Source organism: Pseudorca crassidens, chromosome 10 (genome assembly GCF_039906515.1).
Source record: "Pseudorca crassidens isolate mPseCra1 chromosome 10, mPseCra1.hap1, whole genome shotgun sequence".
Taxonomy (NCBI): domain Eukaryota; kingdom Metazoa; phylum Chordata; class Mammalia; order Artiodactyla; family Delphinidae; genus Pseudorca; species Pseudorca crassidens.
Window position 1 is genome coordinate 99,224,329 of NC_090305.1, and position 26,261 is coordinate 99,250,589.

Below are 26,261 nucleotides of genomic sequence, written 5' to 3' on the forward strand. Positions count from 1 at the left end.
TCTCTCCCATCCATCCATCCATCCATCCATCCATCCATCCATCGGGTCTGGCTGAAACCGCCCAGGCCAGGGCTGCAGGGTCAGGGCCCCAGCCCCAGGCTCTGTTCCCTCATTCCTGCCTTCATTCGTGGTCACGATCCAGGAGAGGTCACAGACAAGCAAACCGTCGCAGTGCGGAGAAAGGGCATCTGTCCTGGCTTGGGGGTGAGGGTAGGCTTGGGGGAGGAGGTGAGGCCCATGCTGGCCTTGGAAGAATAATTAAGAGTGCCCCAGGCCTTCGGGCTCTTCGGGGAAGACCTGTGTTGCCTTAAAGAGGTGATCACGTGCAAAAAAAGGTGAAAGTCTCAGACAGCACAGCACAGTCAGAGGACTGAATGAAGTCCCAGGTGGCTGGAAGTGTGGTACCAGGGTGCAGGGGGGCCCAAGGCTGGCGAGGTCAGCAGGGGCACGCTTCCGGAAGGGTCATGCCCTCCGTCCATCCATCACTCAAGCATTGATTGGCCTGTACTGTCCTCCGAGCCCCGGGAAATCAAAGAGGCAGAGGACACTGTCCCCGTATTGGGATGCCATAGATTTAGGACTTTACTGCAAGGGCCGTAGGGAGAGCTGGCGGGCTTGAGATTCGGGCCACGTGGGGCTGTTTGCTAACGTTCATGGGCCCCCAACCCCTGTCAGCCAAGAGGCTTCATGCTTCTACGTGACATTTGGAGATAAAAGTCCCAATATATAGGGTCCTCAGGCAAACCACCTGCCTTGCTGGGAACAGGCTAGCCGTCACCCGCGTGAGCCAGACACCCCCGGGAAATGCCAGCCGGAACGATGCCGTCAGTACATCCGGAAGGGGCGGGTCTTTCTTCTCTGTAGGGACTCACACTTGTTATCCAAAACCTGCGTCCTGCATCTCCCACCCCCGCCCCCTGGGCCCGTTCATTTGGGATTGCCATCCAACACAAAGAACAAGGAGACAAAAAGACAAAAGAATGAAATGGATTTTCACTAGCACAAATTAGTGATGGTCTTGAAAAGACCATTTCTCAGGAAGAATTCACATGCCAGGAACTTCTGAAAACATTAGATCCAGTTACCACGTTTCATAAACTAGCCTTGTCCCCAGTCCTGCCTTCTATCCACCCTCCAGCAGCCATCGATCTTTAACACATTAGTACTGTGTAATTCCAAGCTGGAACGCAACGTCTTTAAGTCTGTGACGTTTCCCAGTTGCCATTCCCAAGAGAGAAATGCTGGTCTGAGAACGTATTTTATCCTGGACTCAGCCCACGGGTTTGGACAGTGTGGAAGTGGGGCAGAGGCGGCCTGAGATCCCAGGGCCTTGGCAACAGTCAACTTTAGGAAATGGCTGTGACACTTTGGAAGCATTTAAACAAGACCAGGCAGTAAATAGGGAATGCGAAGGAAGCCGATATTGGTGGGTCGGGCTGGCTGGGAAGACAGACTTTTCCTTCCTGACCCTAACCCCAATCTTAATTAGATAACAAATTATGTCATTAGTAGACTCACGTCCATCACCCTCTCTAAATGCTGAGTCCTGTCTTGTCCATCTCTGTATCCGCAGCAGCAGTCATCTATATAATATAGAGAATAGGTGCTTGATAAATACGCGATCTATGAATGACTGAACAAGGGAATGAATGAATGAATGTTCAAACTAAATTTTGTTTTCGTTTTTGTCTGCGTCCGGTCTCAGTTGCAGCACGCAGGATCCTTCGTTGTGGCGTGCAGGCGTCTCTTTAGTTGTGGCGCGTGGGCTCTGTAGTTGCGGCACGCAGGCTTAGTTACCCCACAGCATGTGGGATCTTAGCTCCCCAACCAGGGATCAAACCGGCGTCCCCTGCAGTGCAAGATGGATTCTCAGCCACTGGACCACCAGGGAAGTCCCATGTTCGAACTAAATTGATCCTCGAAAGATGGGGACCACTAGGGTGTCCATTTTGCCTGAAAGGACGATGAGATTTCAAGTTCACATGCCTGAAGCACCTGCTACATGCCACGTGCTGTGCTCAGTACTTCCAGGTCTTGGATTAATTCGAACTGTTACCTGGTAGGTGGATTTCACCAGCCCCATTTTACAGGTGAGCAGTCAGAGATTCAGAGAAGAATGGTGGCTTGTCAGAGGCCCCATCGTTTCTAAAGGGCAGAAGCTGGATCATCATACTCTTTCTACTGCGTGATGCTGAGTTATAAAACCCTGCTTGTTATCTGTATTTAACTCCCTGTTTATCTCCTTGAAGCCGGGGAGCAAATTCTATTAAGGTAGCTAAGTAACCTGCCAGGCCATAGATGGCTTGTCCCCAGCAGCCCTGCCTTTGGGGCCTGGCTGTGGGCTCGCTGCCTGAACTGCTCTGCTCTACCCCAGGGGGCGGCATATCTAGGGGACATGGGTGCTGGCTGTCCTATGTGCTGGGCTCCTCTTGTTCTCATAAAAGGGCAGGTAGGACAGTTACCACAGACAGGCATCAGGCACGAAGCCTGACTTTTGCTCCCCTGACGAGGGCCACAGACTTTGCTAGAAGCAGTCAGGGCATTCAACTTGAGAACCCAGGTACAGGGAGGAAGCATAGGACTGACACCCCAAATCCAACAGTGATTTATGAAAGAAAAGGTGGCAAAAAGAAGGCCATGTGAAATGTATTACACTGGAGCTACGATGGTAACGTATCACACTTTATCATCCTAACGGCGACGTTATTACTGTTGTTAGTGGCTACCATTTAGCGGGCTTTCTCTGGACCGAGGACAGAGCTAAGCAGGAGGGTATCTGATGTAAAGCTCCCAACCGCCCAAGGGAGGCTATAGGATTCGAACCAACTCAGCCCTCTTTCCTGTTTCCCAAAGCTTATTCCTAGAAAGCTCATGGCCATGAAGCTGTAAACGGGCCATGTAAAGGGGACATCAGACTAAACAAAACGAAATGGGTTTCTTTAGGGCTGGACTTCTCAGAGCCTTTAGGAGGCCACGGCCGTGGTTCTTGAACTAAAGTCACCTGGAAGCTGGCTAAAATCCAGAGGCCTGGGTCCCACCCCAGACTTGTTGGTGCAGGTGGAGTCTGAGAACCTGAAATCCTGGCGAGTCTCCAGGTTGATGCCAACGCTGGGGGCCACACTTTGAGAACCGCCGCTAAAGAGGGTTAAAAATGATCTTACATTTAAGCTCAGTCAAAATGATACTGCCGATCTGGTATACAGGAGGATCCGAGAGATGCTAATGGGGGCATTTTCTAGATTTATGTGGCCCCCGGGCTTAGGGTGTACGGCTTTGAGAACACTGCACAGCACTCTTGAATTCCTTGAACTCTCCACAGGGAGTGGTGGAAACACAGGCACAGAACGTAGCCCCCTGATCTATACCCGCCCCGAATGCCCCATCCCAGAGCGCACTACACTCTACACTTGGCAGCCGGAGGCCACGCGCCCTGCTTTCTCTGAGCTGCCGGTAGCCTACACCCCACGGCGGTTCTCCCAGGAGCTCGCTCGGCTCTGTCCTGCTGCTGGGCGGCCTGTTGCAGTCGTGCCCTTCCTCGGAGACCCTGGCTGCCAAGTCCTCCCCGCAACCCCAGGCCCCTCCACCAGACTGTCCAGACCAGAGGAGCATTATCGCCAGAAGGCTTCTCCAAGTCGCCTGTGTGGAATCCCCACCCACGGGCTGAGCGCTGGGTGAAGCCGTAGGGCGGTGGGCCAGCTGGGTGATGGGAGCAGCGCCCTCTGAGCCGACCCGTCCTCATGGCCGGGACTCTTCACTTACTCGGATCTGAGTAAGGCCCTCCGCCAGGCCTTCCCACGGGCCCCGTGACAGGACGGGAGGCCTGAAATCAGCCGTGGCACGTCTGGGAATGAACCCCAAAGCTGCGGCCGCCCATGCCGACCTCAGGGCAGGTCCCTGCAAGTGTCATCCTGACCCTGAGCTCAGGAGAGGCCGTGGCATGGCAAATGCCCTGAGAGTCATCCCACTTCATGAGGAAACGCCACGGCACAAAAATCCCAGATACTAACCAACCACTGTCACTCCCAAAGCAGGCCCTTTAAATCAGTGAGGCCAAGTAAAAACACCCCACTATTTAGCCTCTTTCCCTGATCTGCCCCCCTGTGTGTGCGTGTAGCGGCGAGGGTGGTGGGGAATTGTTACTTCACAGCAGGCTCATTCATCTCTTTGAATCCTCCCAACGACCGGCAAGACGGCTTGGGGTCGTTATGCCCATTTCACAGACGTGGAGCCTGAGGCACAGAGAGGTTAACTGGTTTGCCGGCGAGGTTCCAGCCCAGGTCCTTCTGCGTCACCAGCCCTGCGGGGTCCCAGCAGGGTGGGGACAAAGCAAGGGCACGTGCATTTATGTTTGTCGGGGTGGATGGCAGTGTGCAGAGTTACTCCCAGCCCAGCCTGGTGAAGAACTTGAGGGCCTCTCGTCTGTGAGCCAAGAACAAGGGAAGGACGTGCCTGCCCCGCCCCAGTCCCATCCACCACGGGTTCTCGGGGGTCTTGGGGGCTTCGAAGTGTTCCGCGGCCGTGGAGCTGCCCACCCCAGCAGCCCAGACCATTCCACAGCAGCACGGTGGGGCCCCATATCTGCTTTCCAGGCCCCCACTCCCGACCTCTCCCACCTGGATGGATCCTACGGACACTGGACCTCAATGCTCAGACGGTGAACAGCTCTACCAGACCATTTCCCTGCGTTTAGAAAGTTTACTGGATGTTTTCTCCGAAATTAAATATACCAATTTCCTGGGCATGGTCATCCTGCCCAGGAATTTCCGCCCTTCCCTACACCCCAAACTTGTAACCGAAGAAAGACGAAAGAAAGCCAGGACATAGCATTTAATGTCATCTCCGCCCCTTCGTAGTTTTCATCCCTGCCGGGAGACCCCAGCTCCTGCCTCATGGGCCAAGCTGTGGCCCGAGAGAAAGTGACTAAGAGGAGAACAGACTGAAAGAAGTGAAGACATTGCTGGAAGTCGTAAAGATGTGTTAATTTGGTCCCAAATTACAGTGTAACGCCCCTGCCCCCTTTCCCCACAAGAATGCACAAAGGAGGGACCGGAGGTGTGGGTCCCCTCCCTCCCACGAGGTGGGCCTCTCAGATGGAAACTTAACAGCCGCTGGCGGCTCAGCCCAACTCCAGCCCCGACAAGGGACATACTTGTGGGCAAGGGACTTCCAAAGCTTGGTCCGAGCAGATGTTTGGCTTGTGGGCCGGCAGGCTGGCTTTCCTGCCAGCCCCTCTCTGCGAATTTGAAACCACTGTGCGCCCCCAGGCCTGCAAGCCATGCCTGAGCTGGAGGACAGAGGATCAAAGGAAGCCCCCCTGCCCCGCAAACTGCCATGGTTACCAGGCTTCTCAGCATCTGCCTACCACCTTGTTCACAGGGGAGATATTTTAATGACATTAAAGGAGATTTGATTTGCCACAGAAAATTCCTTTTATCCTGCTTTCCATACTGTAAATACTTTGCCGTGTTGCCTCATAAGGCTTCACAACTATCTTTCCCGCCCCCCCGCAAAGTGGGCTACGTAATAGTCCATTGACTAAAACAGGGGTTGGCGAACTTTTCCTATAAAGGGCAGATCGTGAATATTTCAGGCTTTACGAGCCACGAGGTCTCAGTCATAACCACTGGCCTCTGTCCTTGTGGCGCTGACGCAGCCAAAGACAATACCTCAACAGATGACCAGGGCTGTGTCCCAATAAAACTTTATTTGCAAAACCAGGCAGCAGGCTGGATCTGGCCCCAGGGATGTACTTTGCTGACCCTGGCACTAGAAGAACCATAAAAAATGGTTTTCACCATTTATGAATGACCTGGGCTTTGTTCCGTTTTATTTTGCTACTGGAGGTTACTTGGGGATGCTGATAATTCTGAGGATAGTGTCATCTGCCATTCGTTGACGACCTACATCGTGCCACGCAGCACGCCAGAGGCTTCACACGGTGGTTCCATTCAATCCCAAGAACTACCCGGCAAGATATATCATCCCCCTCTCTAGCTGTCTAGCTGGTGAGCCGTGAAGCCAGAACTGGAACTCAGGCCTGCCTCACCTCAAACCCCGCACAGACTCCAAAGGACGGCAGCTCCCGCTTCCAGAGCCCCCGTGTGGCCCAGACACCTGGCGAGGCCTCTGCAACAGAGATGACCGCACGTAAGCCTCGTCCCTACTCAGCAGCAGCCCGCTGTAGGGATACACTTGTCAAAGCCAGATTCGGGAACACCCCAGGCTGACATTCTCTCTTCCAAGTGTCGCATTTGGGAAGCCTTCCTGGCCCCATCCTCCCCCTTCACCAGATAAGCAGTGAGGGAGATGCGGTTAGAAACGCCTGCATTCTGCCTTGCTTGGGAGAGGGCCCCCTCCTCGAGGACCTGCCCCTAGAAGATGCGGGAGACAAAGCACTGGTGGGCCCACAGCACTGACCCCACGTGCAAAGCAATCCCCAAGATCAGGGCCCACCGTGTGTCACAGATGCGGAAACTGAGGCTCGCAGATCCCCCCAGATGAAGCTACGGCGGAACCTCGTGCTAAGGCCGGGACCCTAACCGCAGCGCCTGCGGCCACCCACCTATTCTGCACCACAAGGAACCTCGGGAAGGTGCCCATGTGGGGCAAGAGAACGCAAGAGGCTAAAGATGCCAGCCGTGACACTGGGCCAGAAAAGAGGAAAAAAAACCCAAAAAACTGCCGATAGACGAGGCTGCAAAGCAAAGATGGTGAATAATCGCCATAAGAGGAAATGGAGAGATGCTGTTTATAAATAAATTGTTGAGTATTTGTGTTGGAAAGAACCCAGTGCCTGAATTCAAGGCCCCTGAGTCAATATTTACTGTATTGTAATGGTGCGCTTTTCACGAGGCAATCTGGGTTTAGACTGGGGAGGCCTTTGGATAAGGGCCTTCCAGAAAAGAACCGCCATGATTGGAACAGAACTGCTGGCAGCCGCGGCAGACGGATTACGGCTGGTTTACCGGTCTCTCAGCATCTGCAGATCTGTCCCTGGAGGCCAGCTCGGCTCATCCCTGGAGACAGCTCTTTGGCCGTGGAAGCTGGGGCCACCGTCCTGAATCTGCTGCTTCCTGAAACACTTTGTGTCTTGGTTACTTCCATTTCAGAAGCCTGAATAACTCTGCGTGCCCACGTGTGCTGCTCCTGTTACCTGGGGCCGCACAGCAAACCACCCTGAGATGCTGCGGCTTAGAACACCTGTTCCAAATCGTCTGTTTTCTCGCAGATCAGCAACCTGCGCAGGGCTCAGCGGGAGAGCTTGTCTCTGTCCCTGACATCTGGGCTTGATGCTTGGAAGACAGATACGGCTAGGGCTGGACCAGCAGGGGCCCCGGCCTCTCCCTCTATCTCTGTGTTTTCTCCATGTGGCTGCCCTCGGATGCGGGTCTCAGGACTCCCAAGAAAGAGCCCGTGGAAGCTGTGTTGCCTTTATGACCTGCCTCAGGGATCTACAGCATCCCTTCCACCACATTCTGTTCTACAGAAGCGAGTTACTACGGCGGGACCATATGCAAAGAAAGGGAATATGGGTATTGGTTGGAGGAGGGTCCAAGAAGTTGCCGGCATCATTTCCACACCTCACGGCGGAGGGAACCCCAGCGCTGCAGGGTCTGAGCTTTGCAGGCAGCTGAATCTAGAATGCTCCTCAGCTTTCTCAGTGCAAGTGTTTACAAAATCCCGAAGTACAGAATATACGAACTCTTTCATTTAGACGCTTGTGATGAAGAATCTCTCACCATTTGAACGGGGCAAGACAGAACTTCAGTGGCACCAGGAGAAACGTCACATGTGTTCTACCTACGACAGGTCTGTGCTACAGCTCCTTCCCCCAGAGGGACCACAGTCTGCAAACTAGGTCACGAGGCAAAGGCTGGGCAGATTCCCATGAGAAGGCTCTAGTTTTAGACAGTTGGGAGTCTGAATGAGAACCCACTGACATGCTAATGATCAATGGTCTTCTCTGTGCCTTTTAGCCTAGTTCCAAAGGACTTCTACTCGACCAAAAGTGGCTTCTCTAGAGGGGAAGTCACCTGGGAATGACCACATTGGGCTTTCTTCAAAATGGTCTAGAATTTAAGCATACCAGGAATTCAAATTGGCTTTTGCTGTCATGGAACCTAATTGGTCATGTCATTTTTGCTGAGTTCTTATATAAGGTCATGTTCAAACGCTCTATGACAGTGGGTCTCGAAGTGCGGTCCCCTGACCATACCAGCATCCCCTGGGAGTCTGAAAATGCCCCTGCCCCCTCCCAGACCTACTAATCAGACACTCGGGGTGGGGAGATGCAGCACTCTGAGCGGCCCTCTAGGGATGCTGGGGCAGACTCGAGGCTGAGAACGCTGTCTTGGAGGGGGTGGGATGGGAGAGGGAGAAAAGCAGGCCCACCAAGGCGGGCACTGATTGTAGCTGAGTCTGGGGTAGTGACAGAAGATGAAACTCACATGATGTGATTCTCTGGCCTTGCACAGAGGGAAAGAACAGAGATGGAAAAACACAGAGCTCATGGGTGGGAGGAATGACCTCTTGCCAAGCTACGTGCTCATGGTGCTACTGAAAGGAACCCAGGCCTCCAAACCAGAAGCAGATGCTGCCTTCGACGTCTTTGTCATCTTAGGAAATGGATTTAGCTCCTCAACTTTCTATAAGGAGGGCTTCGTAGGGATAACAGGAGATTTTCGCTAATTATTACTGAACCCTTGTCAAGTTCATTAATTCTATTATCTCATTTAATCATGCAACAGACCTGTGATGTTCCGAGTATTATTTGGCAGGTGAAAAAACTAAGGTGCAGAGAGGTTGGGTAACTTGCCCAAGGTCACACAGCTAGCCCCCCTCTCGACCACCCACTGCAATTTAGAAACTGTAAACCTCCCTTCCAAGGATGGTAGGAGAATAAGTTTGTGCAGAGAAGGGCAGGACCAGGATCACAGGACCCCAGGCAGGCTGGGCAGTCGGACTCTTGGTTGTGAGGCTGCCCCTAGTGGCTGAGGGGCCACCAGCTGACAGAGCCGAGACACTGTCAGATCTCTTGTCCTTTGAGACCACAGGGAAGGGGGCATGGAAAATAGCTCAGAGGCCAGAAGAAGAAATTGCTTCCTGATGCATGTTGACAGGACTCATTACTCTGACAGCATGTTTCCATAAAATGTCAATGACACTGTTTGCTTAAAAAAGGACTGGCTACTGGTGGTAACAGGGTGCACAGCCAGGGATGCTGGGGGACAAGGAGGGAAGAGACACTCCTCTGAGAGGCTCCTGACAAAGCCCATTCAGACAGTGCTCCCAGAGTTATCCCCTCACAGTGCAAACCACACCCCAGCACTCCAGAACCAGCAATGGCTTCCCACTATCTCCAAAGCGAAGTCCCAACCCACAGTTCAGAGTCACCCGTGATCACCCCCAAACTGCTTCCTGACCTCACATCCCTCTATTTCCTTCTGTGGGTCGCGGGCGCCTGCTGGTACCCACCAGACACATCCAGGTACATTTGTATCCCTCCCTTTCCCCACTTCTGTGTTAGGCACATCTGGAAACTTGGAGTCAGGCGCCCCGCTGATGTATCCTGGTGATACTCGACCAGGTGTGGTGGATGGACAGTAAGCCCCTTCTGTGTGGGAGGAAAGGGGCAAGACAAACAGACAGAAAATTCACTTGCTTCTCAAACAGCCCTCACCAGACAGTTTACACTTCTAGAGATGTGACAGTCAATGAACGCGGATCCATCACCTATTTTTGGTTTGTTTTGTTTGTTTGTTTTTAATTTTTTGCCACACTGTGAGGCTTGCGGTATCTTGGTTCCCCCACCAGGGATCGAACCCGTGCCCCCTGGTGTGGAAGCGTGGAGTCCTAACCACTGGACCACCAGGGAATTCTCCATCACCTATTTTTGGTTCAGACCCTCTGATGAGTTCCAGGTGAGCTGGGGCTCAGTCACATACAGAAGGACAGGGTTCACTTTGGTGAAGGACTCACACCCGTCATTCTTGTGGGCATAATCGAAACCAAAAATCCAGCACGTTCTAAGGCACGTCATCATCAGGCAGCCAGGAGCAGTTAACCAAACACACTCCTCACCTGAACACGAGCTCAGCCATGACCGTGCTTAGGGACCACACTCAGTACGTGGACGTATTCTGTCATTTGGTTTTCTTTCCCCAATTGCCACCATTTTAATTTTTATTTCCTCTTCGTACACAAGAGTGTATTAAGTATGCAGTTAAAGTATGTAAAGAATTCTAAGTGTTTAGGCTCTGAATATAGGCCTCTTCATCTTTACACAGCAAAACAATAAATATCTCTATTTGGGCTGATATATAATTTGTGCTTAGTAAGACAGAGTGTTCATCTCAAGCCAGGGATCAGTAAATATTTTCTGTAGAGGGCCAGCTGATCTATCTCTCAGGTGTTGTGGACCAAGAGCTGGCGTTGATGATATCACGTAGGTACTTTATGTAACAAGAGAGAAAATAAATATCCACAAATTTTTTTTGAAATTCAAAATACAGTAGTATAATTAAGACAGGTTTCTGCAACACAGGCCGTATTAGCTAGCTCAGGCTGCCATAACAGAACATTGCAGGCCAGGTGGCTTAAACAACAGAAATGTATTTTTTTTCCCAGTTCTGGAGACTAGAAGTCCAAGATCAAGGTGCTGGCAGGGTTGGGTTCTGGTGAGACCCCTCTTTCTAGCTTGCAGAGGGCCACCTTCTCACTGTACCCTGACATGGCCTCCCCTGTGTGTACACCCAGAAAGAGAAAGAGACAGCCATCCATCTCTGGTCTCTCTTCTTATAAGGACGCCAGTCCTATTTGATTAGGGCCCCACCCTAATGACCTCATTTAACCTCAGTTAACTCCTTAAAGGCCCCATCTCCAAATACAGTCACATTGGGGGTCAGGGCTTCAACATGTTAACTGGGGGAGGGGCACCATTCAGTCCAAAACCCCGGTCTACTATGAGAAGAATGGAATTCTTTTTTGGGAGAAAACATTTCACTAAATTAGAGTTCAGATGTAAAACCCATTCGACGCTGATGGTTCCTACAAGAACAGGCAGAGGCAGGTAGTTTGCTGACTCTGATGTAACGGCCGCACGGTGGAGCAGAAAGAACCTTGGCTTTGGGGTCAGGCTTGGCCTGTGTTCAAATCCCAGCTTTGCCTTTCGTCAGCTATTGCTACCCAGCAATCACTGAATCTCTGTGAACCTGGCTTTGGCCATGTCTGGGGGGGAAATATAGGTCTCCTTAAAAGGGAGATAAGTCTAGAAGGGCAAGTAACTCTCTCGGGTTTCCGTAAGGGTGTCAGTCGGGAGGGAAAACACCTGAGCTGGACACACAACTGCCCCAGGGAGATGCCAGCCAGCATCATCCTCGTCATCAGAGTTCTGAGGAGGTGAGAACTCCAAAACGACTGGATTTTACAGATGGAGGATGTCGTCTGGATAGGACGTGATGAGAACGGCCGTTTAGCTCTGTGGTCTTCCTCCCAGTGCAGTCATGATAATAACATCAGGCAAATCCCAACTGAGGGACGGTCTACCAAATATCTGACTGGTACTCCTCCAAGGTTATGAAAAACAAGGCAAGTCTCAGAAACTGTCACAGCCCAGAGGAGCCTAAGGAGACATGATCGCTACCTGTAATGTGGGATCCTGGATCCAGTCCTACAAGAGGAAAAGGACAGTAGGTCGAATCTAAGCACATCTGGATAAAGTTTGGACTTCGGTTAATAACAACATATCAATACTGGTTAACTGAATGTGACAAGTACACCATATTAACGTAAGGTGCTAAGAACAGAGGAAAGCAGGTGCGGGGTATACGAGAATTCTCTGTACTATGACGACAATTTTTCTGTACGTCGAAAACTGTTCTAAAATTTTAAGTTTATTAAAAATGAATCCTCCATAGGTAAAAGAGCCATTCAAAGTGCCAGGTGGACCGGTGGGTTTTAATGTAACCGGGATGAAAGGTTGGTTGATACTCTACACTAACTAACCTTTGAGAAACTAACACTTGTCTAATTTTGATGGAATAGCAAAGAAAAATACTCCACACTTATCTAGAAAGGCTATTTAAAATGCCTGCCTCCCTTTTTCAATTTCTAATCAGTGTAAGGTCAGATTTTTTTTCATCTATTTCAGAGAAAACCACATGATGCAAAAGATAAAAAGCTAAAACAGTTATAAGAATCGAGAAATCCTCTACTGAGCCAGTCATGAGAGATTTGCAAAAATGTAACCAATGCCACACTATGACTCAATTTTTCTGTTTTGGAAAATCTAGTTATTTTTAATTACAAATATTTATGTTAACATGCTGTTGGTTTACTATTTTTTAATGAATTAATAGTTATTTAATTTTTTTCCTCAGTTCTAATTTCTTGTATGGTAAATATCAATAGCTATTACCCACATGAACAAAAACTCTTTGGGCTTCTCAAAAATTTTTAAGAGTCTAAAGGGTCTTGAGAACAAAAAGTGTGAGAATGACTGTGCTAAACAAATACTGGGTTGGCCAAAAAGTTCATTCAGGTTTGCCCATAAGATCTTACAGAAAAAGCCAAATGAACTTTATGGCCAAACCGATACTTTACTGAGTCCTCACAACTACCTACTAGGTAGGCAGTATTATTATTATCCCACTTTGCAGATGAGAAAACTGAGGAACAGAGAGGTACAGTAACTGCTCAAGGTCACCCAGGAAGTAAAGAGACTGGAGTTGAAACTCGAACCCAGGTCACGATGCACTCCTGACTACCTTGTGTCCTGGGGCTCCTCCCCCACCCTTCCAGGTCTGTGAGCTCTGCAAGGGGGTGGCCCCCGCCGACAGCCCTGTGGTCTACTCGGACAGGGCAGGCTACAGCAAGCAGTGGCATCCTGCCTGCTTCGTGTGCACCAAGTGCTCCGAGCCGCTGGTGGACCTCATCTACTTCTGGAAGGACGGGGCGCCCTGGTGTGGTCGTCATTACTGCGAGAGCCTGCGGCCCCGGTGCTCTGGCTGCGACGAGGTGAGGACCAGTGGGATGGGCACCCCCAGACTGCAGGAGGGGACCCAGAGGCCCAGGGGAGTGTAGCTTCGTGATGATGTGAGCCACAGATAGGAAAACTGAGGCTCAGATCCCCCTTCACACTCTCAGCCTCTGTTTTCCCATCTGCACAGTGGGGCAGAAATTAGTTCCCACCCCCGGGCCTGTTGGGATGGGTCAGACACAGAGCTCCTGTCAAGTCTCATCCTTGGCACAAGGCTTGGCACTAAGTAAGGGCTCAGAAGAACACTATGGGCTGCCGCCAGGAGGCAGATGACCCACATTCAAACTGGGCTCCGCATCTGTGAGGCGTGTGTGTCCCTAACCCCTGTGCTTCCGTTTTATAACTTACTACATGGGAGGGTAACAGTGCCCATCCCATGGAATTGCTGTGAGGATAAATGAGATCGTGCCTGAAAATGCTTGGCATGGGGCCCGAGTAACTAAGAAGTGGAAGCCGCTGTGAGTCTTAGGGTCATGTAATACAAGCTGATACAATAAAATCATGGAGCAGTAACATAACACAATCGGACAGTTACGAGATGCTGTGAAAGGGGTTCAGCTCTCCAACATGGGTTTAGACTAGAGAAACTCTAAGGTGTATGAAGAGTGACAATAATGGCTATGACAGTAATAACTACCGCCTGCATGCCTTTGGTGACGAGAAACTCACTACCTTCATCTGTGGCACATACGAGGGTTAGAAGTGTCTTCCTCACTTTAAGCCAACATCTGCCTCCTCCCACTTTTCACGTGTTGGTCTCCGTGTGAAGTTAAGACCCTGTAATCGTCCTACCTCATACCTGTGTGGGCAAGGATGTTACAGAAGGAAAAGGGCTGTCAGCAGTCCTGGTCCCACCCACCTCATTTCTGTGAGATCAACAGTACGCTCGCGGTAACAACACCTCATCCTAACGTGCTACAGACGTTGTATGTGATGTGCCGTTACATCTCACAACAGTCTTTCAGGGACAGAGAATCATTATCTCCATTTGACATTTGAGAAAAGTGCAGCTCAGAGAGGTCAGCGATAATCAGAAAGCATTGACTTTGTCTCTGTTGCCATTCCGAGTACTCCATCTGTAGCAACACACGCGGCCCTCATAAAACCCCATGGGACGGGTAGTATGTATATCCCCATCCTACAGATGTGGAAACTGAGGCACAGGGAGGTTGAGTAATTTGCCCAAAGTCATGCAGCTGGTAGTTAAGTGAAAACACGTACCTGGTCCGTTTGACCCCAAAATCAGAAAGCACATTTAACCAGTATGCCGTTCTGCTCTCTGGTTCCTCACCAGATTGTACAGATGTTCCTTTATTCCAAGCCCAAGCAACTGGGCTTTGGATTTGGCCCAGACAGCATCATAGATGTCAGATACATAAAACCTGTCAATAGCGGAGGATTTTTTTTTTTTTTTGATCCCGGAAGCTAAGATGCAACATGACCTTCGCCAAATACTGTACTTACTGTCATAGATTTATGTCAGATTTCTCCACTGAGGCATTGAAAGGTCAAAACAAGCATGGGGGACGAGGGACCACCATCTTACGGCTTGTCTCCCACGCCCTGTCTACTAGGGACAAAACCTGAGCTGAACGATTCTTCTGCTCCCCTCCCCAGATAATATTCTCAGAGGACTACCAGTGCGTGGAAGACCTGGCCTGGCACCGGGAGCACTTTGTCTGCGAGGGCTGCGAGCAGCAGCTGGGCGGCCGGGCGTACATCATCTCCAGGGCTCAGCTTCTGTGCCCAGCGTGCAGCAAGTCCAAACGCTCCTGAAGGGCTGTGCACCCACGGCTGGAATCCACAGGATCCCACCGAGAAGCACAGCCACGTGTGCCAAGGCCATCCTAAGGGTCTGGCGAGACAGCCAGCAAGCAACAAAAACAGTGATCTTTCTTCAGTGGAGATATATACATACACACACATATTCTAGATCGGGTGGGGAGGGATCCTTGAGGGTCAATAGCTTCAAAGCCAGAGATGTTCTGAGAAGTCTTAGGATGCAGTTATTTTGTTTTTGCTGCTGTTGTTGTTTCCCAGCTACCAACGAAACACATCCTGCCCGGGCTCTCTAGGAGGAGTTTCCCAGAATGCAACTCTGAGTGATCAAATCACACAGCTGGAGGATGTGCGTGCTTTTCTCGTGAAGCTGGGGGCTCCTCCAGGAGCAGCCTGGGATCCCGATGCTCGTTTGTTGCCTCCCTTTCAAATGGAATTTGAATCTTAAATAAAAAAATGTTGGCATGATAAATATATCAATAAAAGTTTTACGAAGTTCGCACATGCCCTGATCTCATTATTTACACCTGGCAGTCATTTCACGGCATCCGTTTTGCGCCAAGATCCTGAGTGCCGGTGCTAGCGGAAGGCACTGGAAATGCAGGTGTGCCTCTTCATCAACTGTGTCTCATCAGACTCCTTTGGGGACTGAAGGGTCTCGGGGCAGAACTCCCATCCCCCCAGTTCTGGGTACCCCCAGAGCACTGATGGAAACGAGCGTGTCGTGTTTCACGGGACACCTAAGAGCAGCCTCTTGAAAACCAGGGAGCAGAAACTCAGGTGTTCTCCAAGTCCCGGCAGGTGACGAGTGAGCCCCTTTGGGTGGAAGACCAGGCAGGGGACTCAAAGCAACCAAACAGGGCCACCTAAGCTCAACCAATGGGCGCCACATGGGACACGGTGGCCAGTGCAGGCCAACCTGAAGAAATATGGCTTTTAAGAGAAATCGCTCCCTTTTTTAAACGTTGCCAACGGAACACTGAATGAGCCGAACAGAATAGCTCTTCGGGCGAGGCTGTCTCTCTTTTATGGCCTCTCTGTGCACTTACAGTCTCCAAATTCGTTTCCTCCCCACAATTTCAGAAAAAAAGACCTTTCTTTTTCTACTGTGGATATAAAGGTGAAAAAGACCTGAGGCTTAGGAGCTCACAGTCTCATCACCACGGCCTCTCTTTCCTTTTTTTTTTTTTTTTAGTCACGCCATGAGTTCCCCGACCAGGGATCAAACCCGCGTCCTCTGCATTGGAAGTGCGGAGTCTTAACCGCTGGACCGCCAGGGAAGTCCTGGCCTCTCTTTATTAAACTGCCCATCTATTGCCCAGTTTCTTTCATTTCACCACCCACATTTTGCTCGCATTAACTCGTCTACAATACCTCCATTCATGTGGTTTGCAAGCTGGACGAAAGCCATTGCCCTATCCTTCGCAGGTGTTTTTCTGCTTCCAGCTCATCTCTCCAGCCCCCGTGTTTCTCTGCCATGTCCACCTTCTCAAAGAGGAGCTTTCGGACCCATCCTTCCAGGATCCCTGTTGCCCCTCAACTTAACAACCAAGTCCTCATCCTGACATGTGAGTCCTTCCAACACTTGGCTTAGCTGTCCTTCTGGTCTTAAAACCCTTTCTTTCTCTAGATTTCGACTTCCCTGTTTCACGTAAACATTCAGAAACTCCTTTTGATCAAGACTCTCTCCCCTGCCACCACTGCCCTGGTCTGTGCTGGGTCCTTGAAGACCCATTCCTTCTACAGAAATTCTACCTGTCCTAGAAGGAGCTTCTGAAACATAACCTGCTTCTCAGCAGCCCTCCCTGAAGCGCCAATGGAACAGGCACCTGTTCATTCCCTCATGCACTCATTCACAAGTATTCACTGAGCACTACAGAATTCCAATGCGCATGCTGAGTACAGGGGGTACAGTGCTCACAGAAAGAACAGTGCCCCTGGACTTTACAGTCTGTGCAGGAGATGGGCCTCGGGCAAATATTCCCACAAGTTGATGTAAAATTACCGCTTCTATGGATGGTATGAAGGTGGGGTGGGGGTGGGGAATCGGGTCTCTATAAAGCAAATGAAAGAGATTGGACCTAATCAGGGATGTCAGGAAAGGTGCTCCTGGGAAAGTGACACTTGAACTGAGATCTAAAGGGCAGTAGACGCCGAGTAGCCAAAGAGGGAAAGGAAGATGGTTAAAGATGGATGCATGGATGGCATGTGCAAAGACCCTGTGGCTGAAGCAGCACCAGTTTATTCAATATCTACTTATTGCTGTTGGAGATACAGTGGTGACCATGAATGGGACTGAAGGAAGATGGGTGTGGCAGGTCCACAGACGGAGGATGGATGCTGAGGTACAAGAGGGTCTCCAGCTTTGTGGGCAACAGAAAAGACCTGCTTCTGTCCTACGAGCAACAGGGAGCCTTCCGAGAGTTTTCAGCAGGGGTTGGTAATGGCGGGACAGAGAGATTACGGGATACATGATCTCTCCTCTGTTGAAACCCCAGCGTGATGCCTGATCGATTTTGTCCTGGTGCCTCTGTCCACACCACTGTGGACAGGAGTAATGTCCCCCACAGACCCCAGTGGATGCCACCCAGAACGTGCTCCTGCCTTCCTGGTGTCTACTAATGACACCAACCTTGCACTTGGAACACCGAATCCTCTCTGACACCCCCCTTCTCCTCTGATGGTCACTCAGTGCAGTCTTCTCTCCCATCACCTCTTCCTTCCATCCCCAACGTTGTATTTCACCTTGAACATTTTCGGCCCAGACTGACAACGATCTCCTGGTGAGTCTCCCTGCCACGAACTCACCCTGTCCACACACTACTCAGGTGGACCCTTCAGAAACACATCCTCGCCGTGCACTCTCCTCTACAGAACAGGGGCTCCCTGTTCGCACATGGGAGAAAGTCAAAGCTTCTTAGGTTTGCAATCAAGTTTCTTAATTTTCCCGGCCCCAACCCACCTTGCTTACTGCTCCCTTTCCAGAAGCCAAATGCATAGCACACAGGCTCCTCTACGGGACCCAGCCTTCCCCACCTCTGCCCGCCGCCCCGGCTGTTCCCTTTGCCTGGAGTTCCCCACACGGTGCCCTATTACTGCCTCTTCCATGGGGCTGCCATAACTGAGCGGGACGCCGCACCAAAACTGGAAAGACATACGCTCTACAGTGTAACGGCGTTAATTCTCGCATGGTTTATCCCCCATGTCAGCAGGAAGCACAGCTGCCATTCTCACCACTCCCCTTCTCCAGCCTCACCCTCCCTACAAGGGTATCATAGGGGCCCTTGCCCTTCATCTGTGCTCTCAAAATACCCCAGGCTTACGGCGATAACGGCACTGATTCTACTGTGCTATAAGTATTAGTTTGAGAAAGGCTCCCCCATGCACTTCTTGAGAAAATACTCTCATCTTTAGTCTCCAATCCTTAGAATAATGCCTAGCAACAAAATCATAGAATAAACAGCCGGGGGCCCTTCGAGGATTCACTGTTGCTCATGGCACTGGATTCCAAAAGGGCCTAAATCAACTATGAAAACTTCAGAATGAGGCAGACACCGTTGGCTGCCTATGTGCGGCCATCCTCCGCCCCATTTCCTTCTTTGTGGGGAGAGCCCACTTCCCGCGATACAAACTCACTTTCCCAGCTTCTTCTGCAGCTGGGGAAACAGCGTGTGACTCAAGGCTGGCCAACGGGGCTTCACCTTTGGGGAGCTACTTAGAAATATTCTCTTCCTTGATGAAAAGAGCTGCTCTGGAGGGAACAGCCCTACTTTCTTTTTCTTTTGATATTATTTCAAACTTAGAAAAAAAGCCACAACAAAGAACTTGTCTTCTTGAACCATTTGAGGGTGTTGCTGACACTATGCCCCATCACCCCATCAATATTCCAGTGTGTGATTCCTACAAACAAGGACATTCTCCTACCTAACCAGGAAACCACCATCAAAATCAGGGACTAACATTCTACCAGTCTGATCCTCAGATCCCCGTCACCAGTTGTCCCAATAAGGTCTTTTATAATAATTTCACCAGTTGTCCCAATAAGGTCTTTTATAATAATTTCACCAGTTGTCCCAATAAGGTCTTTTATAATAATTTCACCAGTTGTCCCAATAAGGTCTTTTATAATAATTTCACCAGTTGTCCCAATAAGGTCTTTTATAAAAAAAAAAGATCCACTCCAGGATTATGCACTGCCTTTAGTTAACTTGTCTCTTTAGTTTTCTTCAATTGGGAAGTGTTTCTAGTTCCTTCCTTGACAGTTATGATCTCAACATCTTAAAAGATTAAAAGCCACATAGTAAGTGGAATGTCCCTCAAATTGGCTGTGTCTGATATCCTCATAATCAGACGCAGGTTATGCTTTTTTGGCAGGAAGGCCATGCAAGTGATGCTATCGGATAATACAAGATTTTTATTTGTTCCATTAGTGTTGCTATTAATTTTCAACACTTGATGATACTGAATTTTTCCATTGTCAAGTGACTCCTTTTCCCTTGGTGTTTAATGAGCATTTTGTGGGAAGGTGCTTTGAGACTATGTTAACATCCTGGTTCCTCATCAAAATTCCACCCATAGGTTGTCAGAATCCACTGAGGTTTCTTGACTGAATTATTACTATGACAGTTGCCAAATGTTGATGTTTTTTCTAATTCAATCATTCCTTCCATGTTTATTACTTAGCATTCTACTATAAGGAAAAGCTCTGTTTTCTCCCTATTTATGTATTTATTCATATTTTACATCAGCTTGGAGTGATGGATTTCTATTTTATTAAATTGTTTATAATCTATTATTACCATTATTTATTTTGATGTTCAAACTGTCCCAAATTAGGCCAATGAAAAGCTTTTACAAGCTGGCTGCTATGTCCTTTTAACAGGTCCCCACCATCCTTTGAACATAATTTTACATTGTGACACCACAAGGAACTCTCAGTTCATCTTAAACTTCTCCTGCCCCAGTTTTGGATTCAGCCATTTCTCAAGGAGTCTCGTCTTCTTAAGCTGGGTGCTGTCAGGCTGGAACGTCTTAGAACCTTGAAGACACAAGTGAACCAAGCTAATAAGCTGAGAGTGATGGAGCTGAGACTCAAACAGTGTCTAGATCCTTGGTTATATCCTCAAGCCAGTGAACTTAGTTCTGGCTTTCTTGTTACTTGAGACAATTTCCTTCTTCTTTATGCTGCGTTATACATTTGTTACTTGTGTAATACGTTTCTTCACCATATAGTTTCCCTTTAGTGAGGTTTTATTCATTGTAGCCAGAAACGATGGGACTAATACCCAAGATGTTTCACATTTTAGCTCGAGTGAATTAAACATTTCTGAAGCCATTACACCCTCTGCTTCATCTGGATGTTTCAACAAATCTGTCTGGGGAGGACACAGGCGATAGTGACATGAGGGCTTGACTCACTGGGTTATGAGACTTTGGCTCCAAAAGTTTGGCTTCACATATGAGACAGTTCCATGGAAGCGGAGAGGGTGCCACGGCATGTGTGCAGACCACCCATGCCTTTGACGAGCTGAGCCTGGAGATGACCATGTTGAAGGAAGAAGTGTGTTTGCTCCTTCTCAACCATGATCTGTGTTCATTCAGATGCTACTTGTTTGAAGCAAAATGATCTCCTGGACCAATTCCCTCGGTCCTATGATAATAGAATCCGCACGCATCAGATATCGTGTTTCTTTGGTCTGAGTTTGGGACAACTTTGGTGCTTTTTTTTAAGATTTTTTTTTGTGAACCATTTTTAAAGTCGTTATTGAATTTGTTACAATGTTGCTTCTGTTTTATGTTTTGGCTTTTTGGCCACGAGGCATGTGGGTTCTTAGCTCCCCGAACCCACACCCCCTGCATTGGAAGGTGAAGTCTCAACCACTGGACCACCAGGGAAGTCCCACAACTTTGGTTCTTAAACAGCAGAAAGGATTTGGACTTGCAGACAGAAGAAATATTATCCAGGCCTCTCTTGTTGCAAGGGAAGGAAGTCCAATGCAAACCAGTTTAAACAACAACAATGAAAAGAAGAACCTGGAGGGAATCCACATTCTAGAATCTACGTTCTCGTTGAGAATCTGCTTCCTTTCTCCATCTCTCGCCTCTGTTTTCCTCCATGTCAGCTTCGTCCTCAGGCAGACCAGCCCAGATGGTAGCAGATGGCAGCCCCCAGAACCCAATAAAGGTCACATTCACCCTCGGAGCCAGTGAGCCCAATGAAAGGGGAGTGTCTCTTTCTGGGGCTTTCTGGGAACGACTTTGATTGGCCCAACATGGGTCATGTGCCTATCCCTCGACCAATGATTGTGCCCAGACAGCCGGGGTACCCTGACTGGCAGTGCCTTGATCACGTGCCAACCAGCCAACCCCTGAGGGGAGGAGAAGGGATTTGAAAAGACAGTCACCCCTTGGGGCTTCCCTGGTGGTGCAGTGGTTAAGAATCCACCTGCCATTGCAGGGGACACAGGTTTGAGCCCTGGTCCGGGAAGATCCCACATGCCATGGAGCAGCTAAGCCCGTGCACCCCAACTACTGAGCCTGCACTCTAGAGCCCGCGAGCCACAACTACTGAGCCCATGTGCCACAACTATTGAAGCCCACGCACCTAGAGCCCGTGCTCCTCAACAAGAGAAGCCACAGCAAGGAAAAGCCCGCACACTGCAACTAGAGAAAAGCCTGCGCACAGCAATGAAGACCCAGTGCAGCCAAAAATTAATTAATTAAAAAAAGAAAAGAATAGACAGCCACCCCCAAATCACATAAATCAGGCCCCTTGTAGAAAAGAGAGTCCCTGTTAGAACTGCAGGTGGCAAAGGAAATCCTTCTGGGCAAAGAGAGGCAGGATGGATAAAACTACAGGAGCAAAGCACAGAGAAGGAGCAGTTTGAGAAGTTGGAAGAGAGCCAAGCCAAGGAATCTAAGGATAAGACCATCCCGGGATTGGGGAATGCAGGCTCCCGGGGGAGCACAGCAAACAGCAAGGGTGGAAGCCAAGTCACAACACTCATCTTGAACTAATTATCATGCTACTAAAACTCTCGTTTGTCTTGATTTTTTTTAAATTACTGGCAAGAAAAGACATGTTTTTAAAGGTCTGCATAAAATGGTATTCCCTAAAGGATTTTATTGGAACCTTTTTTTTTTAATGACATGAAAGATGATGGAGACTTACTAAACGGTCTTTATGGGAAAAGTTTAATAAATGGGAAGGATGTACTTCCAGGAGTTCAAATATGGCAAGTTTTAAAATAGAAGAGTGACACAAGCAGCTAATGATCCCAATATGCCAGATTATGCAGGCTGCTGGCACAGGTTCTGGGTTTTAATCAAATATATAAATTATGCAAGATTGTTGCAAGGAATTGCAAGCCTTTGCCCTACAAGGGAATGGTTTGTGCATCGTCTGACAGGAGAGCTCTGTGGAGTTCATCTTCAGCTGATAAGGGGAGAGGAAGCAGGAGCCAGCGGGTGGGCGGGCATCTTTGGCCAATGCAAAGAGACCATCTGTGCCAAAGCTGGACAGAAGAATATGCTCCAGCCAGAGCCCCCGGCCAAGGAGGAAGGTGTTTGTTCAATATGTGGCCTGTGTGGTCCCCTCTGCAGGGGAGGTGTCTGTGACATCTTAAGCCAGAGCTTGTAAACACTGAGCTTTCAGTGCTTGTTCCTACCCAAAAAGCCACCCTTCAGCCACCTCCACCTCAAGGCTCAGCAGGAATGCTCCCTCTTCCAGGAAGCCCTTCCTGATTCCTCCAGATGTTCAGAGTCTCAACCAACTGTGTACCTGATGTGGCCCTTGACCAGACTGTACTTATGTCAGACTCCACGTTTGTCTTCCGAACAACAGGCAAAACTCATTCACTGGTTCATTCTTTGATTCACTCATGCACCATGCTTTTACCCGGGGCCTCCTATGCCCCAGGCACTGTGCTAGGCCTGGGAAATACAATAGTGAACAAAGGAGACACGGTTTCTGCACTCATGGCATCAACATCTATCAGAGGAGAGCGACCAGTAACAGACCATCATCTACTCAGACACGCCTGCAGCCCAGCAGAATCCCAGCTTCCGTTCCTTCCCAAAGTCTCCCCAGCCTCCTCGCAAATAGGTCAGTAGGGGGCCTGGTCTTTCTCCCTTGCTCACCAAATAGATCCTACACGTCTGGTAGCGCAAGCACAGCCACTGACGGCACGGGCTTGGGAGCTAGGCACCTCAAGTCTAAACCCAACTCCATTTTGTCACTTAGATAAGTCATTTCGCTTTGTTCCCAAGTTTCTCCTTTATAAAATGGGGATAGTAATATCATTTCCTTTACAGGGCTGTTCTGAGGATTAAGTGGGCATATGCATGTTAAAAGACCTAGAACAGCCCCTGGCACACAATAAGTGCTCAGTAAGTACTGGCTTTCATCATCGCTGTGGCTTCTATTACCCAACAGCGGACCTTGGAAGAAGATGGCTTAATTGGAATCTCCTCTACTCTTGGAAACAGTGGTTTGCTTTCTCTGCTGTTGTTTTTAATTTTGTATTTTTATTTTAAGTTCATCAGCAAACTTCCTTTTCTTATTTCTCATCTCTGAGACCTGGCGAATGCCCAAATATGACCAACCTACCCACGGAGAGAGACATTTCAGCATCCTGCTCTACATACACACACACACAGAGTTGTGAATGTAAAGTGCTGTCCTCTGTGAATCTGTAGAGGTTAACTATCTTGTTTCCTTGGTTCCAAGGTACACATGAAATGAAAACACGGCATTCCTAGAATGGGGACTCATCTCGGAGGGACGATGCACGTTCACCGTGGTTGAGTTTCGCCCTCCAGCCCCCTACAAAGTTGTCACTTGAGTGAATGGTACGTGCAGTGAGCTGAAATCCACAGGTGAGGTGACATCACATCAACCGGAAACAACTCGCGTAAGGAAATCTTCCTCCAAGGGCGCTGCTCTAAGACATGGTGTTCTTTGGCTTCTGTCACAGCACGACAGAGTGTGACAAGCCGGAGTTCTAGGTCAGGGCAACCAGCGCTTTTCCATCTAGGAGAAACCGCATGGCTGGCTTTGGTAACCGGACGGGATTCACGTGGAACCAGAGACTGAAAATTGTCGTCCACTTTCAGAAGTTGCACGTCTCCCCGCCACCACCCACCACAACGCCCCACTTCCGCCAAAGTGGTTTTCCCACCATATATGACCGGTGTAACTTCTCTAAAAGGAATCAGTTCAGTACAGGCTGAATTATCACAAGCTCCAAATGAGCGTGTGGGCCTGAGGGAATGGGCCATGATTGCATCTATATATTCACATTTTTTTTAAGAAAGCATTTTTTAGAATCAAAAGATTGTTAAAATAAGGACCTGGAAGAAAATGCCAAATGTTCTAGATGAAACACCCACATCCTAAAGCGAAAACACCTCATGTTGGAAGGACGAACAGCAGTTTACGTGGCTCCAGAGACGCGTCCGCTGAACTGGTGTGAAGTCAGAAAGTACCTGGCAGCCCGCCACGGCCTTGGAGGCCGGCTTTTCTTCTAACTCTTATTGCTTCTTCCATATTCAGAGCGCCAAGTGCCTTCTGATGGGTAAACGTGTCTGTTTCGGTTCGGTGGTTGAGACGCTGTCCATCTGCCAGTTAGGGTGAGATCTTCCAGGTTTTGCCCAAATTGTGACTGCCTTCTAACGTCTGGCGAGAGAATCCTGCAGGAGAATGCACACCTGGCCCTAAAAATCGGCCATCGGCTTCATACGGAGAGTGACTTGGGGATGAAGCTCACGCTGGTGTCGGGGCACTGCTCACTCTAGGAAACTTCTTTCTATCCCAAAGGCAAACCCACTTCCAAAGGTTTTATGACACCATGTGACATCCTCCGTGCTAGGAAACTTTCCAAGAGGAAAGGAATAGTCTTTAGAAAGAGAGCAAAGGTGAACCTTATCTGTTCCATTTATAATGAAGAACTACAGATATTTTCTCTAATTCTTTAAAATTACATGGCTTTTATTCAAAAGGCTAAGTCATCTGCGGGCAACCGTGCAGTGACCTGAATGATTATTCCAGGGACCCTATTAGAAATGCGTGCAGCGCCGGGCTTCCTGTCGGCGGGGTAGAAGAGGGGTTGCCATCCCCCCTCCCTGGTAACTTTGTAATAGGGAAGAACAAATTTGACTCCCTATTACATCTGTTTCTTTTACTTTAACCTTTGTGCTCTATTGCTTTTGCTTCAGTTAAGAATGTTGAAATATATAGAAAAAAATATATATAAATATATAAAATATATAGAAAAACCTTTATATATATATATATATATATAAATGGCCTGAAATATATAGGATAACCCATGCTCAAGGCTCTGACCTTTAAGGTTATAACACTTTTCCATTCATATAGAGGTAAAAAGTTGCAGAACAGAGGATAACATTTGTCTTATTGGAAATTTACAGGAACGTCACGACCTGACCTACGACCTAGGTAGACAGCTGCAAGAACAAAGGATTCCAACACCAAGAAGTCTGCAACAAACAACCACGCCCCTCCCTTACCTTGCCTTTAAAAGCGCTTTGCTGAAACCCTTCAGGGATTTGGGCTTTTCTGGGCACGAGCCACCCCCCACCCCTTGCGTGGCCCTGCAATAAACCTTTCTCTGCTCCAAACTCCGACATTTCAGTTGGTTTGGTCTCGACGTGTGTCAGGCACACGAACTTGCATTAGGTAACATCTGGAGGCCAGACATCTGGGTTCTCCTTCCCTTCTGCAAACACTCTAGCTGCAGTGTTGCAGGAAAAGGTTTAGGAAGAGGAAACAGAACTCACACTATTACCCCAGCCCCAAATGACCCATTGGAGGAGTGAATCCCAGCTGCTACATACAGAGAGGAACTTTCTGAGGTTCCTGATGACGAGGACACCACTCTACACCCATCTCTCTGCTGGCCTGGTATCTGGGCCCTGCTGGCAGACTAGGGTAGGGCAGGGAAGAATTCGTTTCCCCTCTACCCATCTTAGGTTCACTGGCTGGGGCCCACCAATCAAACTGATGAAAGAAAGATTAATAGGAGGACAAAATCTTTTAATTTCATACCTGTGCCCAGGAGTTCACAAAGAAAACTGTGGCTCAAGAAGGCAGCCAGATGAATGGGCTTATGGAGCATCTTAGACAAAACAGAGGGGTTTGGGGCTTCCCTGGTGGCGCAGTGGTTGGGAGTCCGCCTGCCGATGCAGGGGACGCGGGTTCGTGCCGCGGTCCGGGAGGATCCCACATGCCGCGGAGCGGCTGGGTCCGTGAGCCATGGCCGCTGAGCCTGCGCGTCCGGAGACTGTGCTCCGCAGCGGGAGAGGCCACAGCGGCACGTACCGCAAAACAAAAACAAAAACAAAAACAAAGGGGTTTGGGCTTTGGGGGATGGGGGCAGGGCAGTTACAGGAAGGTAACCAGTACAAGTCCAATGAACTAGAGCTG

The 26,261-nt window shown here is 49.3% G+C and overlaps 1 protein-coding gene across 4 annotated transcripts in view; it reads left to right on the plus strand.

Annotated features, from left to right (window-relative positions):
* The window catches only part of LMCD1 (LIM and cysteine rich domains 1), a 67,973-nt gene extending 42,517 nt beyond the window's left edge, over nt 1-25,456 (plus strand). Inside the window, exons 5-6 of one of the 4 annotated variants that reach the window (XR_010947149.1) lie at nt 23,544-23,692; nt 25,247-25,456. Coding sequence is in view for 2 of the 4 variants with exons in the window: in XM_067755290.1 (XP_067611391.1) it covers nt 12,799-13,014; nt 14,654-14,812 (375 nt within the window). In the remaining 2 variants the exon portion in view is untranslated. Of the gene's footprint in view, nt 1-12,798; nt 13,015-14,653; nt 15,318-23,543; nt 23,693-25,246 lie in introns of those variants that run through there. The other 3 variants (XR_010947150.1, XM_067755290.1, XM_067755291.1) reach the window with 3 other exon arrangements.
* The last annotated feature ends 805 nt before the right edge of the window (nt 25,457-26,261 follow it).